This window comes from Narcine bancroftii, chromosome 1, assembly GCF_036971445.1.
Source record: "Narcine bancroftii isolate sNarBan1 chromosome 1, sNarBan1.hap1, whole genome shotgun sequence".
Taxonomy (NCBI): domain Eukaryota; kingdom Metazoa; phylum Chordata; class Chondrichthyes; order Torpediniformes; family Narcinidae; genus Narcine; species Narcine bancroftii.
In genome coordinates, this window is record NC_091469.1 from 353,816,994 (window position 1) to 353,834,152 (window position 17,159).

The following is a 17,159-nucleotide window of genomic DNA, read 5'->3' on the forward strand; positions in this document are numbered from 1 at the left end:
ATTGCAATCACTGTAATTTTTGTTTTGATTGGCCCACACATTCACCTCTGGGTCATCTACTTCATTCCATTTTGTTTCATCATGGCAGTTGTAAACTGTATGTAGTATTTGGATATAGCAGAATTCATTGTTTGATGAAGTACTTTTTTAACCCCTTTGTGATTAATTTGTGTTGGGAAATTGATCATAAGTATGATTGGCACTTTTCTGTGTACATTGGACATTGAATCACTTATTTCAGTAACCTTCATAGGTCCATACATGGAAGCCATCTTCAAGGTGCTACTTGTAATTTCAGGTTGCCATTTTGAGTCTAAGATTAGAAAGAAATGGCTGTCCCACTTAAAGTGCTGTGCTACCACATTTCTCCCCCACCCCTCCCCACTCTTCATGGTGGAAGATGATTAACTCTAGTTTGCATGAGAAGCTCATGACATCATACAGTCAGAAAAATGGTCCAATTCAGCCTTTCAAGAAATTAGCACAGATATAATTTGCAGAACTATGTTGATGTGGATTGCCAGCCCCTATGTAATCTCAAGCTCCTAATGTTTAACTTTCTTCCTTGGTTTCCTGTATTATATCTCCAGCTGAAAGCCTTTCTGTTTGAAATGAACATGACCTAGAAGTGTACAGTTCCTGAAGTGCAGTGATGTTACTAGAAAAAGGTAGCTTTTAAAGTAGTTTGAGCCTGATGTAAGTATAATAATTTTGTTTTTTTTAAAAAAAGCTTTGCATACCACAAAATAGTAATTATATGAAGGGATTTACTTTGTATATACTCCAGCTACTTCTCCAATACAAAAAATGGGCAGAAAATTCTCAGCAAGTTAAGCAGCATTTGTTGACCAAGAAAGAATATTAACATTTCAGCTGAGTGTCCTTTCGGAGAAGCAATTGCTTAAAATCAGTTTTGTTGTTAGTCACCACTTGAAATTCTAATTATATCAAAGTAATCGTGTAATACAGCTTGGAAATAGAGTATAGTGCCTTTCACAAAGTACTTTTCAAAAAGCACTTCATTAATTGTAATGTTCTCCCTCTCCTCAAATGAAAACAAGGAGTTATTTTTGTTCATGGCAAGATCCACAGCGACCAAGTGATAATGATTGGTAATTTATTAGTGAAACACGAAAGTCTGTAGACACTGTGTTTGTAATGACAACACAAAAACGCTGGAGGAACTCAGCAGGTCTCACAGCATCAGTAGGTAAAGATGTATAACCAACATTTCAGGTCTGAACCCTTCTTCAAGGTATAAACAAAAAGCAGGCAGGCATATGAATAAAAAGGCTGTGGGAGAAGGGAAGAAAGGGCAGGGGGAGAAGCACAGATTAACAGTATTCATGGGATATGGATAGGAGGATAGGAGAGGAAAGGTGAGAATTGATCAGGAATGGGGTGGCACTGTGAATGCAGATTGAAAGGAAAATTAGACTGTGGAAAAGCGAAAGAGAGACATATCTAGTGGAAAGGAGAAATAGCCTAATGGAAACTGAAGGTCAATGTTTATGCCATATTGTTGGAGTTTGCCCAGACGGAATATGGTGTTGTTCCTCTAATTTGCAGGTGGTCTCAATCTGGGCAAACTTGTCGGCATGGGAATGGGGAAGAAAACTGAAATGGGTTAAATTATTTGGAGTAAAGGCTGGATTTTGAGTCTGACCACTGGCTTGGTGAAATAGAAGAAAAAGGTATAATCTTTAACAGAAAAGGCAAAAATAAAATGTCAGAAATAATAAGCCAAAAATCTAATACAAGTTGTAGATGTTCTTGATGGTGGTTGGGGGGGTGGGGGCAGGATTTACCTGTGATATCCTGGGCTGTATCCACTACCTTTTAGGAGTTAGGAATTTAAAGTTTTTTAATTTTAATAAAACTGTTGAAGAAGTGTTAAATCTACCTCTGGTCTATATCCTTGGGATTTAATGCCTACTAAGAATGGTGACTTCATTGATTTAATGTCTTCCAGAATTACACAGATTTGAGCATTGTTTCCCAAACTATGGAAATTGCAAATTGAACTTTGCCATTCAAGGAAGGAAGGAGAGAGAAAACACGGAACGGGAACTGTAGAGAAGGTAAGCTAACAGCAGCATCAATGCAAATAGCAAGTAAATAGAGTATCACAATATTATAAATCACAAAAGAGACAAATGACTAGGAACTTGTTAGTTAAAAAAAAACTAACAAGCAAGATAGATGAAGGATGTGGTGCACTTCGATTTTAAGCAGCATTCAATATGCTGATACCCAATGGATTGTTACTCAAGATTAGGATATGTTAGATTGAAATTAATATATAAACAGCAATAGATTGTTCATATCTTGCTGAGGATGGTGGTGGAAGCTGAAACATTGGGGGCATTTAAGAGACTCTTTGACACATGGATGAAAGAAAAATAGAGGGTTACGGGGTAGGGAGGGTTTAGTACTTTTTTTAAGGAAGGGATATATGGGTTGGCACAACATTGAGGGCAGAAGGGCCTGTACTGTGCTGTATTGTTCTATGTAGACTGTAAGTAACAAGAGTAATACAAAGTTCAGTGGTAGGGTCTCATAAGTTTGGTAATGATTATAAAGATGGATAGGACTATAACCTCAGAGGAGCATGTAGACACAGACTGAATGGAAAAATAATGGCAGATGGAATCCTGACTGAAGAACCAGAGTTGTGTACTTTAGTAGAAAAATAGAAGAGAAGGATACTTTTTAATGATAAGAGGTTGCAATATGTTGGTATTCAGAGGAAACTGGGAGTCCTTGTAAACAAATAATTGGAATTGAAAAAACAAATGGTATGCAAACCTTTGATATAATATTCCAGTCCTTTTATTATGCTAAAAGCTACCAAATTTTTATAGTAAAACTGCATATCCTCATAATAAGGTAGTCTTTATCATGAAAAGATGTAGTTGTTTAGAAAAAGTGCAAAGAAACAAGAGAACATTTTCAAAACTTTTTTTTGAATTAAGGGTATTAGAATAATACAGTCAAATAGGCTTAGATTTCAAGATTTCAAATGTATTGTCACAATACATATAACATATAACACGCTGAGATTCCCTTTTCCTGCAGGCAAGGCAGAATTACCACTAATTGGTAGTGCAAATAAAACTGTGCACAGTGTAAACAAAGTCACTGTGCAATACAGAGAGAACAAAAGAAAATCAATAAGTGCCTAAGTAAGAGTCCTTATGAGTCTCTGATTGAGTTTGCCATTGAGAAGTCTGATGGTGGACTGTTTCTGAATTTGCTGGTGAAAGTCTTGTGGCATCTATACTCTTAACTGATGGCAGCAACGAGAACATTTTCAAAACTTTTTTTTATCTTGCTTTATCGTGGCCTTGTGCTGCCTCATCTCACATTTTCTTTATCCTCTCACTCACTTTTGCTTCTGATTGCACCTTTTAATCCTGACTAAACAAATTTATAACATGTTTTTGTAGTTACAGTATAGTTGTGTATATCTACAAAAACATGTACTGTAACTACAAACATATGCTATAAATTTGTTTAGTCAGGATTAAAAGGTGCAATCAGAAGCAAAAGTGAGTGAGAGGATAAAGAAAATGTGAGATGAGCTGGGTGGTGTGGGTTTTTGATGATTGCTTCTGTTCTCAGATGGCAGCCTTCCCTGTAGATATACACAATAGTGGGGAGGGTTTTACTTGTGATGTCTTGGGCTATGTCCTCTACCTTTTGGAGGGCTTTATGTTCAGGGGTATTGGTGTTCCCATACCAGACCATGATGCAGTCAGTCAGTATACTTTCCACCGTGACTGGTGTCATTCCAAAGCTCTGTAAACTCCTGAGGAAGTAGAGGCGCTGATGTGCTTTCTTCACAATGCCATTGGTGTGTTGAGTCCAAGAAAAATCCCCTGAGATAGTGACTCCCAAGAACCTAAATTTGCTCACCCTCTCCATCTTTGATTTGAGGGTTTTCTCCTATTTCCCCCAAATTCAATCCCATAACAATGCAAATATACTCTTTAAAGATTAAGTTAAAGAGTAGAATCACCAATAGTGTAACACTGAGTGTCAGTCTATTTTTTTTTTATACTTCAGTCTCTAGAGTGATACTAGAGTGAATCTATAATCTCATCCAGAAAAAAATGCCCTACCCAATGACACCTTATTTAATTCACTGAAAATGCCCAAATGGCTTTCAAAGATTATTGCATGTTTCAGAGCAAAGCTTTCAAGCTATAGTATTCTATTCAAGAATATTGTATTTCAAAATGTATCCAAATTTTGCTGAGTTTGCTTTGCATAAAAGAGAATGACAACAACTGGAAAACTGTCATTTTTATTACTGACATGCAAAATACAGTTCATGCAACTGCTGATTTGAAAAATCCATCATCAGTAACAGGAATGCAGCCAATACATTCTCCATCACCTTTCAATAAATGTTCCAAAATGCTTTAGAGTAAGAATATTAAGAAATTTAGTAAAATTCAGATAAACTTGTATATATAAAAAAAAGATACTGATACTTTTCAAGGCGACATGCTGTTTCTTATGCAAAGTAGTCTGTCTTGTAAAAATTTCTCAACAGTACAACAGCTTTAAAGAATGCAGGCCTTGTGGTTACACATGCAAAACATTTGTTTTCATTCATTTTAAAAGTCACTGTGACGTGCTCTACGTTAGAATTTGCACTAAGTAAATAATTACTGAAGTATTAGGGCCCAACAGTTTGGCAAGACTCATAGTCGGAGAGGCATTTTGGAGGAATTGCTTTTCCATTGTAGTAGTCCACCACTTGATTAGGGACCTCAGCAAGGACGCTCTTTGCTAGGGCAGCAGGTGATGCCTATAAAAGAAACAAATTAGGAATAAAAACAGACATTTTAAACACAAATATTTGGGCATTATAGTTCCTTTTATCAACTCAAGGGATTCTAAATTGCAGCCAATCAAATAATTCTTGAAGTAAATGTGGAGACCATGTTATCTTTATGCAAATTCCTTTGATCACAATCTAGATCATTCTTCAGAAATGCTGGTTAAGGGATGTGTATTAGCAAAAAAAATGCTCCCTGCTCTTCAAAACTGGACTTTTTTTTCATTCTGCCAAGAGAATAGATAGATCTTTATTTAGTTAAAAGGTACCAATTCCAACAGTTCATCACACCTTCAAGGCTGCCACTGAAACACTGACCTAAATTTGAATTAGGACTTCAGCCCAGAATATCCTGTTTTATTTTTAATGGTAAATCTGCTACCAATATGAGAATAGCTGACAGCAGCAGTTGGAGTTTGTTTTTTTAAACAAGTGGAGTCGTAGTTTTAAAACAGAGGTGTCTTGCCTCTATTCCAATTGTTTATTTGATAATGATAACAAGTTTATTCTCATGTACATGTGCACTGAAATTCATATTTGTTGCAGCCAAACAGGTACTTGTAAAGTTCTAATAGTAAACTAATTAAATTAAATGAGACAGTAAATACACGAGATAGATGTACATAGTAATCCTAGTGCAATAGTGTAGACAGTGCATGATTGCAGTACCAAAGGGATATTCAAGAGTCTGATCAAACTATTGGAAATAAACTTGAGCCGAGAGGAGTTTGTTTTCAGACTTATGAACCTCTGCGTAAAGCTAGCAATGAAAAGAGGTTGTGACCAGGGTGGTGGAGGTCCTTTATGATGTTGGCTGCCTTCTTGAGGCAGTGCCTCACATAGACATATGCAATGGAAGGGAGGTCAGAGCCTGTGATGGACCTGGCTATGTTTACCATCTTAAACTGCCTTCTGCATTCCTGCACAGTCATATTCCTAAACCAAGCTGTGATGTAACCAGCCAGTATATTTTCCAAGTGCACCTGTTGAAGTTTGATAGAGTATCTGACAACATGCCTAATCTCCTCAGACTCCTCAGGAAGGAGAGGCTAGCTCCAGGAAAGTGTTCTGAAATATGGACTCCCAGAAACTCTCTGCACCTCCTTCTCAACAATGCAGACAGGTGTGTGGACCCTCAGCCTCTCCTTCCTAATATCAACAATCAAATCCTTGGTCTCCGTGATGTTGGGTCCTGGCACCACCCAATCAGGTTCCAAATCTCCATCCTGTATTCTGACTCATCATTTCCTGTTATTCAGCCAACAACAGTGGTGCGGTCAGCGAATGTATAGATTGAGATAGAACTTATCTTGGATACTATTTAGTGAATAGAAAATATGGCAAAAAAATTGCATAGGTGAAGTTAAGCAATGGGTCTTTAACTTGCTTCACTTTTACTCATTCATCCAAATTATATTCAATCCAAACTTTGCATGCATCAACTTGCTGAGATACCAGGATGAAATTAATGTCATTTTTAAAAATTATTTGAAGGTTAACATCCAACACTAAAGATGATGGTAATCCCCATGAGTAAAGACTAATTTTCTTGAGTCACAGAACTGAACACATTGCTTTTGGTGTTCTTTTTCCTCAACAATCAGCTATTTTCTGTTAAGATATGGATATTTAAAATTAATATTTCTTGAACAGCTTCATTATATTATTAAAGAAAGTTCTTTACAATTTCCTGTGTGGAATCACTTACCTTTAATCAGTACAATATTTCAGAAACAATGAAAAAGAGGAAAACACTTTGTGGTTTCAAGACAACCCAATGTGCATTTACTAAGTGCAGTAAAATCTGCAGCATCTGGAGTTCAAGCAACTGGCAGCCCAATCAACCAGCAAAAAATAAATAAATAAATATAGTCCAGGAAATAAATAAAATGTTTAAATTGTAAAAGAAAATATTCTCTGAAGCAACACACAACCCCTTGATGAAGATGGGAGCAAACATTCACCTAGCAGAGCACTCCAGTCATGCCCTACCCATAGAATAAAATTTCAGTAAAGCAATATATTGATCAGAATTACTGATCTGCTACTATTGCCAAGCAATACAGTTTAATATTTCCATAAACTGTATTTGTTGCCTACTATCAAGTTACCCAACCACAAATGCTCTTAATAAAGTGGTTTGATAACACAAAAGAAAGAGAAGGCAGATTTCCTTCTTTTCCCTCAAAACAATTAGTAAAACAAAGGCTATTTACTACCATTATTTATTTGATTGCAGATTATTTCATGGAATGAATCCAAAGTCATGAGAGGAATGGATCAGATGAATGCAGAGTCTTTCCTCCAAAATGGGGAAATTGGTACTAGAGGACACAAGTTTAAGGTGAGGGGGAGAAATGTAATACGATTCAGAGGAGTAATTTTTTTCCTCCCCAGAGGGTGATGGGTGTATGAAATGGGCTACCAGGGAAGATGGTTAAAGCAGGTACTTTTGCAAGGCTTAAGAAAAATTGGACAAATACAGGAATGGGTCAAATTTCAGGTAGGTGGGACATGTTGGTTAGTGTGGGCTAGTTGGTCTGTAGGACCCATTTCCACGCTATATGACTCTATAAATCTAGATTCCCAGTTGCCATGATGAAATTTGAATTTGGTAGATAATTCATTTAGGCTTTGAATTTACAAATACAAAAATTTATCCACTGTGTACCATTTCCCCTCAGAATTGTACTCACATTCTGACATTCACTGGGAATCACATTAAGACTATTTGTATTTGCTGAAATCAGTTTTTTAAAAATACCTTCAAATTTCAGTCTCATAAATCGTGTCTAGTGGTAAGAAAAGGAAAGATGCTATGGAGACCTGGGAGTCATGGTGCATCAGTCATTGAAGATTGGAATGCAAGTGCAGCTGGTGGAGAAGAAAGCAAAGGGCATGTTGGTTTTTATAGCGAGAGGTTTTGAATGTAAATGCAGGGAGGTGTACTATAATTGTTTAGGGAGTTGGTGAGGCCACAACGAGTATTGGGCAGTTTTGGTTTCCTAATCTGAGGAGGGATATTCTTGCTTTTGAGAAGATACAGAGAAGGTTCACCTGTCTGATTCCTTGGATGGCAGGAATGACATGAGGAATGAAAAAGAATTTCAGAGTCGTATGTGATGTCATGTTTTAACTCTGACAACAAATCTAACTGGCTAGACCAAGAATTATATACATTAGAATTTAGAAAAATACGAGAGGTTCTCATTGAGACATTGACAATTATGACAGGAGTAGCCAGGTTAGATGGAGGAAGAATGTTTCTAATCTTAAGGAAATCCAAAACAAGACGTCACAGTCTAAAGATAAGGGATAGCCATTTAGGACTAAAATGAGAAGAAACTCAGGGTTGTGAAATAATGGAACATCCACCTGTTCATTATGACATGTTCAAAACGAAGTAGGATATGGCCCTCTTGGCCAAAGGGATAAAGGTGTATGGAGAGAAAGCAGAGATGCTGAAAATTAGCCATGATTGATTTGAATGGTGAAGTCCGCTCAAAGAGCTGAATGGTCTCTCCTGTACCTATTTTTTGTGTTTCTATGTTTACTCATTAGTTTCTATGCAACAGGATGATAATATTCTCCTGGGACTGAGTAGATATCTTCAAGTACACATCAGGAAGCTGGAGCGGTAATTGCAGGTGCCTTGGCCAAGATGCACGATTCATCATAAGTTTGGATGAGGTACCAAAAGACTTGATGATGTGCCTCTTTTCATGAAGGACTGCAGGGAAAAACTAGCAAGCCGAATGTCTGTGGTTTTTATTTTACTAGAGAGTATTCCACAGGAGAAGATATGCATGCAATTACTTGGATAAGGGATGGTTAGGGATAGTCAGCATAGTTTTGAACACGAGAAGTCACGTCTCACAAATCTGATAGTTTGTTTTGAACATGTGACCAAAAAAGTTGACAAGGGTAGTGCTGCAGATGTATGTATGGACTTCAACAAGGCATTCAATAAGGTTCTGCATAGTTGGCTGCTCTGGAAGGTTAGATTGAATGGGATCCCAGGAGAGATAGCTAAATGGTTAGAAAACTAGCATCATGGAAGAAATCAGAGGGTGATGGTGAAAGGTTTATTTTTGGACAGGAGGACTGTGACTCGTGGTGTTTGGTTCAGTGTCACAGGGTTCTGCAGACTTGCTAATCATGTAGTGTATGTTTTCTTCTAAATCAACAATTTAGATGAAACATACTCCGCATGATTAGCAAGTTGGTGGAGAACAGGAAAGTGGCAGGTATTGCAGCAGGATCTTTATCAGTTAGGCAAGTGGTCAAGGAATAGTTGATGAAATTTAATACAAACAAATGGGAGGCATTGCATTTTGAGAAGTCTAACATGGGTGGAACCCACACAGTGAATGCGAGGAATCTGGTTCATACCTTGAAAGTGGATGGTCAAAAAAAGGCTTTCAGCACATTGGCCTTGATCAGTAAGGGTATTCAGTATAGAAGTTGGGAAGTTATGTTGTAGTTGTTCAAGATGTTGGTGAGGCCACATTTGGAGTATTCTATTCAGTTATGATCACCATCTTGCAGGAAAGACATTCTCAGGCTGAAGATGGTACGGAGAAGATTTACAAGGATGTTACCAGGACTTCCGGGTCTGAGCTACAGGAAGAGGATGAACAGGTGAGGGCTTTATTCCTTGGAGCGCAGGATGAGAGGTGATCTCATGGGTTGAGTGGTGGGTATGAGGAGGTAATTAAGGCAGCTACTATTTAGAGCAGTTGTTTTCAAAATGCCCCCAAAACTCACATACCACTTTAAGTAATCCCTGTGTCATGTGCTCTGTGATTGTGAAGGGATTGCTTAAGGTGGTATGTGAGGGGGAAGTGAAGGTTGAGAACCACTGCTCCAGACTTAGTTGTTACTGAAATATTTGACTTGAGAAAAATTGGCATTGGTCCATTTCCTTTGGAGTTGTGAAACAGTGTTTTAATTGTAACTATTTGACTCATTATGTGTAGTGATTTTTGTCATGATAATGAATATGTATGAGATGTACCGGAAGTCACGTGGTATGAGAGAGAGATAAGAGCACAAGCAGGAGAACAAAGGAAACTGGAAAATAAAGACTCTGAGAAGTTTACCTGATAAAACTTGCGTTCGATGTTTTATTAACTTTACATTTCGGGCCACAAATGTGACAATTTTCAAACCTTTTTCTTTCCACTCACATAGCACCTGAAACAATCCCTGACCAAACACAGGGCACCTATGGCATAGGGATTGATTAGATGGAATGCGAGTTTAGGTGAGTATCTGTAGTTTGAAAACCACTGATTTTGAGGAATATGGGCTAAGCACAGGCTGATAGGACGTGTGGGTATATTGGGCTAAAGTTTCTACTGCTGTATGACTTAATAATGTCCACCCCATTTTTATGTAATCTTTCCTATTTGTGTCAGAACTGGCCAGTTCTTACACAAGGTTCAGCCTACAGTTTTTCTCTCTTCCTTGATGCTTCCCCATTGAGCCTTTCTAGTATTTATTTTTTCGGATTATCGACAGTGGTTAGGTTATGTACCTTTACAGTGACAGCATTTTTGTGGGTTTTTTTTCTCTATTGTTCTTGTTCATCTCCATTAACTTCCTCTTAAAGTTAAATCGAAATCAACACTAATTTCCCCTCAGCTGAAATTCTTAATTCAGGTTAACATTTCTATGCAGTATAATGAAAGGGTTGACTGAGGTGAATGTAAAAAGGTTCTATAATATAACACCGTCAAAGACCGGGGAATGGGGTGGGGTGGGGGTTCTCCCCAGAATCCTGGCCAATATTTATATTCCAATGAACATCAAAGCTATCACATTGATCTTTGAAGAAGCCCCCTTGTAGTCTATAAATTGGCTGCCTGCCACATTTTATACATTCCAGTAGTATCTGCAGAGATGCTGTATCAACTGTGAAGCATTTGCAGTCTAAAATGAATAAAGCTGCAGAAATGCAATTGTTTTTCCTCGATGCAAAAACAGCACAACAGGTTATTTGCTAACATGCAGATGCTTAAACAAGTCCTTGGGCTCCAATTACTTACATGCTTGAAGTTCCTGAATGGCACAAACTGAACGATGTCTCGTAAAACTGGTTCTCCCTTTGGAGATCGGAGAATGCCATCATCTCCATCCAGCATTTGCATGTCACTGAAGTCAGCATTCCCAACCCCCACTATGATCACTGACATGGGAAGGTGAGACGCATGGACAATGGCGTCTCTGGTGTCAGCCATGTCTGTAATCACTCCATCTGTCAGTATCAGGAGGATAAAGTATTGCTGTTAAGCAAAAGAAACAGATTTCAAATGTTACATCGTGGTCGGAAACAATCCAGTTCTTCATGCCTCTGCTCTCTCTTATCCAATTTGTTCTTGCTCTTATAAGGATCAAGTTACTGTTGAACATTTTTTAGGAGTCTATTTTATCATCTTTTTGGGCTACCTATTCCAGACCTTACGAACATATCGCATCAAAAAAGGCATGTATGTTGCAACATTTGATGTAGAAGTTGCTGTATTTCTTATTTACCAAAATCACACAGCTCTTTGTAAAGAAATTGAATGTTATTTTCCTCTGCTTTCAATCTACAGGTGATCCCTCCAAGTACTTTTCAATTTCACCTGTTCTTTTAAAATGTCAAATTAAAGTTAATTTGCTATATTAGAAGTTCCTTTCATCCAACTGCCAAGAAATTGTGTAGATTTTATAAAATAATATAATTTTTTTTAAAGATTTCAAAAAAATCTTGCAGCATATTGACTTCCATTTTATTTCACCCACTAACCAGACCAGCCTTCTGGAAAATGGACATTGTGAGGAGGTTGGGCAGTTTTTAAAAAAACCACAAAACCAATCATTGTAACCTGCTCCCGTCTCACCAGATTATCCTCACCTAACACATGGAATATTTGCATTGGATGGGTTGTAATAAAAATTCACTGGGTGGACATCGGGGCTGGAGAATTAAATTTGAGTCTGCCTGGTCCAATTCCAACAGGCTAGGATGCAAAACAGATGCTCTCAATTAATTATATTAAGGAACTTCAGCCAGAAGAAATATCCATCTGGCATCTTCTGGTTAGAGAGACAAGAAATGGGGATCATAATCCCAGCATCAAAGATTAGACACAAGGAGAAATTACTTCACTCAACTCATTTCTAATTCTCTGCATTGGTCAATCATTAAGAATGTTCGTAATTGAGATGGGAAATGTAACCATAACTTTATTAAACGACTGAGCAAATACCAAGAATCAAATGGACTTGATTTCTTATGTCTTTTTTCTCGTGTTATCTATACTGATTAGTATTTCCTGCATAAATTAAACAAATTGTACCTATTTCACTCCATCTGGCACACTGGCTGCAGAGTACATCTCAAAAAATGCACCACGACAAAATGCCACGGTTTTTTTTTTAAACCTCCTAAACAACCTACAATCTCTGTCATCTAGAATTGAAAAAAAAACAGTTCATATTGACAGCTAGCTTGCTCTGTTAAATCATTTAAAAGTTCAATGTAGTTATTACAATTTTAATACTTCCAATGTAATTGCTTAAAGTCTTCTAATCATCATTACAATTGTCCAACATCTATTTTCTTCTTTGCTATTTAGTATTCTTCAAACTGGCTTTAATAATACTCCACTCCATTTTCTAACAAGATCATTCTTACACATGGCTAAATTCATTTTATTGAGCCTCATATCTCTGTGAATCTTCCTCCTGAGGATCAGAGGTGGTGGAATATACAGATTTCAAGTTTAGCCAAGTACAAAACAGATTGATTAAAAACTGTATATAGAACTGATAGCTCCACATTATAAGTTTAAAAGAAAAAATACTTCAAGCAATAACAGAAAGTGCTGGAAATATTCCGCAGGCCAGGTATCATCGATGAAGAAAGAAGGAGAATTTATATTCAAGGTCAATTTCATTAGAAGTAGGACTTTGGAAATCCAGCATGCTTCAAACTGCAGAGAATGCAAGAGGCAGAAAACAAAGAGAATATGTAGATTGAGGATGAAGGGAACCCAATCCTTTTTGGGTGAGAGAACAAGAACAAAAGTGTAGGACATGTAATGGTCATGACTGAGAACCTAGTGAACTATTGTGGAGGGGAAGCCCCAGTTAAGAAAGGTAGAAGATGTCCCAATGTGAAGGGTGCCCTCATCAGAACAGATACTATGCTTTTACTTTTATATGATCCATTTCAGACTTCACCCTTCCCTTTCTTGACTTCTGTTTCTCCATCTCAAGTATAGATTAGTGATCAATAATCATTTCAAGTAAATAGATATTTCACCAACTCTTATTCCTATGGAGTGAACACAAATGCCTCCGGGCACTATGATTTAGTAAAAACACAGAAATGCTGGAGGAACTCAACAGGTCTCACATTGTGCATAGGAGGTGAAGAAATATAACCAACATTTCAAACCTGAGGCCTTCAAATATTCATTTAGGACCTCACTGAGATTGCTTGGCTCCACCCATAAATTATCCCTTTGGTACCTAAGGGGCCCACTCTTTCCCTGGCTACCCACTTGGTCCTGATGTATCCTGGCAATCTTATTTTCCTGGGATAATCATCTCCTGTTTTAGCCCTCTGAATTCCTTTCCTAACTTTTCTTCTACACCCTCTATATTCTTCAAAAGATTCCCTTGATTGCAGTTGTTTAAATCTATCTTGTATCCTTATTTTTCTGATCAAACTTCACTTTCTTTTCTCATCTGAAGTTCCCTAATCTTGCATCGGTGTCATTCACCTGATCAGAATATGCTGGCTCTGCACTCTCACCAACTTTTCTGATGTTCTTTTTACCCACAAGTGCTTGCTCCTAATTACTATTTTTTGTGTTGTCGTGCAAATCTATTGCTGCTGGGTTTTGGGGTCCTCTGGACTCCGTAACAACAGGAAGAGAAGGACTCAGCATGCATGTGCAGAATTCTTGGAAAGAGTGTTTTTAAAAATCATGCACAATCATTTTACAGTTGAAAAAGATAATGACTAACAATTTCTGCCTTGGGAAATTGGATACTCATTGGAAAGGTTGCCTTTCATAGTGAATTTCTGATCTTATAATTAAGGAGCAGAAATGAGCTACTCAACATTTTAAACCTACTGTACCATTTAATATGATTATGGCTGATCTGATCGTAACACCAACTCTACATTTTCATCTTCTATAACCATTTGAGACCCTGAATTTCATCCAAAATGATCACTTACTGTTGCCTCTTTTGTGTGCATTTCCTCTGAAGCAGAAATAGCCACCTTCTGGATAATTGGAGCAATATTTGTTGGTCCGTAAAGCTGGATTTTTGGAAGGCACTTCTGATAGGCTTCAACAACTCCCTGTATACCTTGGGGAAAAAGGACAATTATGAAGGAGATAGAATATCTACAATAGTCTTCCATAGTTATTGCACAAACTAATAAAGATCTTTTTGAGTTCAAGATTCTCTTGTTAGGATTTACCTGCACATTCGGGATTGTCTTCATTAAAGTTGATTGCAAAGTCATGGGAGACCTGGAAGTCATTAAAGAGAGAAAACTGATGAGTAAAATTTAAGCTTTTGGGAATTATTTCATATTGAAACTTAAGCTGTTACACATTTTATCACCAAGCCATATTTTCCAATAAGTACGTCTTCATTGGCCCAGAAGGACAAAAGCATCAATTACATTGGAACACCACTGCATGCAAGTACACCTCCAAAATGCATTATATATTGATCACTGTTACTTCACTAGAAAGCTCCCTTTAGAGTTACAGCCAATTTTATCCCTCAACTAGGCTACAGCTGCTCACTTAGATGTAGGTATAAAGATTCCAAGGCAAAATTTTAAAGAAAGCTAAAGTCATTTTCCATGGCGTCACATATAATAGTCGACTCTTACCAATTTAAAACAAATTTTGTGATTATTACATTTCTTCTTGTGGGAGTGGAAAAAGTGCTGTGCACAAATTAGTTGCCACTTTTCCCATTGTAAAAGCACTCCAATAGATGTGAAGCCCTTCAGGATATCATGAAATTACGAAAGCCAATGGGAAAATGAAACCCATCCTGTTCTCATTTATAATCAATTACTCTTTTGTAGTGTCAGCAGCAATTAAAATATAATTATATCCTGGCAAATCTCTTATGGTGTTGTCTTTAGTATTTGAAGAAGAAAGCCAAGATGATAATTTGAGTTCCCAATCAAAAGGGGGAGAATTAAAGGCAAAATATAGATTTCATTTTTTTTTGGAAACTGAATTTACCGTCATATAAAGGTTGATTTTTAGCTCCTAGTTCATTTTCAATGTGAGGAAGGAGTGAGTTAGAAACTCATCTGGTATAGCAAGAAGATAAACTGAGAATGTTCCAATTGATGGTTTCATTAACATGCTAGTACTCCACTCCCTGGATGAAAAGGAATATGAAATGGATTCTGCTTAAAAATCTAGTAGTTCATTGATGCTTGCTGAATACAGATATTGTGCATTGAAAATGGGGTTTTGAAAAGGCCTCAAGAAGGAATTAAAAAACACTCTGATATGCTGGAAGAACTCAGCTGATTTCACAGCTTCCATACAAGGGAAAGATACAATATATTACTGTAGTTTCAGGTCTGAGCCATTCTACAAAGAATAAGCAAAGAACAGGAAGATGTCAGAATAAAAACTGAAAACTGTAGGAAAAGAACAGACCAACAAAAGCTGTTAATTGGATATGATAAGAACAGTCCTTCCAAGTGAAGCAACATTTCAATTGTGAATCTGCAGGTGTCATGTACTGCATCCTGTGTTTCTGTTGTGGTGGTCTCTACAGAAGAGAGATTGGGCGCAGACTGGAAGATCACTTTGTTCAGCATCTGTTTTATCCACTGCAATAGTGCGGATCTCCCAGTGGCCACCCACTTTGTTCTCTGTCCCATTCCCTTGCTGACATGTCTATCTATGGTCTCATGCACTGCCAGACCGAGACCACCTGGAAATTGGAGGAGAAACACCTCATCTTCTGTCTGGGGACCCTCATGGCATTAATATCGACTTCACTGCTTCCCATTAAATCATCCTCCCCACTTCTATCCCAGTCACCTTCCCCAGCTCTGTCTCACTTTCCCGCCCCCCCCTCCCTTTTCTCTCCATCTCCTCCCATAGAACCAAAATCATTCTTATCTCTTCTCCAACACATCGAATTAATACCTTTTTTGGTCTAGTCTCCTCCTCTTCCTATCTTCAGTCTTTATTCTGATGCCTTCCTGTTCTTTGCTTATTACTTGAGGAAGGGCTCAGGCCCAAAATGTCAGTAATACATCTTTACATTGCAAGACAGGCTGAGTTCCCCAGCACTTTTTTTTTAATACTTTATTTATATTTTTTTTAAACCACAATAATAGTTGCATTACATTCAAGTCTAGAAATTAATTCAAAAACAAGTATACATATGGTATACATCATCCCATTCCACCAACCCACTCTCTCACCTCCCATCCCTAAAAAAAAGAAAGAGAAGAAAAACCACAGAACGCCAAGAAGATAAAAACATTGATACGATAAGGTCTATTGGAGGTTTACCAAGAAGTGAGGTCTTCAGCGAGCCCAAACATGAAAACCAAAAATATAAATATGAGTGCCATATTTTCCAAAAAAAAAAAACATGATTTTTATCTTGCAGATTATAAGTAATTTTCTCTAATGGTGTTCAGCTATGAAGGTCTGCATGCTATCTTTCCATGCCTAAATCTATTTCTGACTTCCATGATATTACTGTCCATTTCTTAGAAACAGTTAAAGCAATTAACACAAATTCAATTTGATAGATATTTAATCTTATAGCTTTAATATAACTAACATTGGATCCTGTGGGAATTTCACTCCCATCAATTTTCCAAAACATGACCTACCCCTAACCAAAATTATCTAAATTTAGGGCATTGCCAATTGAATGTAAAAAGTTCCAATCTCAGATCTACACCCAAAACATAAATCTGATACAGCATGATTTAATCTATTTAATTTACATTTATAAGTTTAGTCATATTATTCTTGCATAACTCCATCCAATCCTTTTCACTTATTTGTGTATTTAAATCTATTTCCCATCTTAATCTTGATCTATGCAGTTTGAAGTAAATTATACATTATTAAAATAAATTTATTTACTATAGTATTACAAACAAGTAATTAGAATTCACTTTGATTAGGTAACATCAAAGTATGACTTATATTGCCAGATAAAAAAGCTTTAACTTGATAGTAACAAAGTATTGTTAAGTACATTCATATTTTTCCCCCTCATTATTTCAAAT

At 37.1% G+C, this 17,159-nt stretch overlaps 1 protein-coding gene and 1 long non-coding RNA gene across 8 annotated transcripts in view; one reads left to right on the forward strand and one right to left on the reverse strand.

Moving 5' to 3' along the window:
• The window catches only part of LOC138749626 (uncharacterized), a 65,185-nt gene that overhangs the window by 26,049 nt on the left and 21,977 nt on the right, over nt 1-17,159 (forward strand). For 2 of the 3 annotated variants that reach the window (XR_011348784.1, XR_011348782.1), the window contains exons 2-5: nt 1,973-2,081; nt 7,089-7,193; nt 9,398-9,490; nt 10,043-10,115. This is a non-coding gene — a long non-coding RNA (uncharacterized lncRNA). Of the gene's footprint in view, nt 1-590; nt 697-1,972; nt 2,082-7,088; nt 7,194-9,397; nt 9,491-10,042; nt 10,116-17,159 lie in introns of all 3 variants that reach the window. The other variant, XR_011348783.1, reaches the window with a different exon arrangement.
• Nucleotides 4,291-17,159, reverse strand: part of cpne4b (copine IVb) — a 426,362-nt gene continuing 413,493 nt past the window's right edge. For 4 of the 5 annotated variants that reach the window (XM_069911200.1, XM_069911210.1, XM_069911234.1 and 1 more), the window contains 4 exons: nt 14,340-14,391; nt 14,091-14,224; nt 10,900-11,136; nt 4,291-4,819 (listed from right to left, as the gene is read on the reverse strand). In XM_069911200.1, the coding sequence (XP_069767301.1) occupies nt 4,688-4,819; nt 10,900-11,136; nt 14,091-14,224; nt 14,340-14,391 (555 nt within the window). In that variant the 3' untranslated portion in view covers nt 4,291-4,687. The remainder of the gene's footprint in view (nt 4,820-10,899; nt 11,137-14,090; nt 14,225-14,339; nt 14,392-17,159) is intronic. The other variant, XM_069911226.1, reaches the window with a different exon arrangement.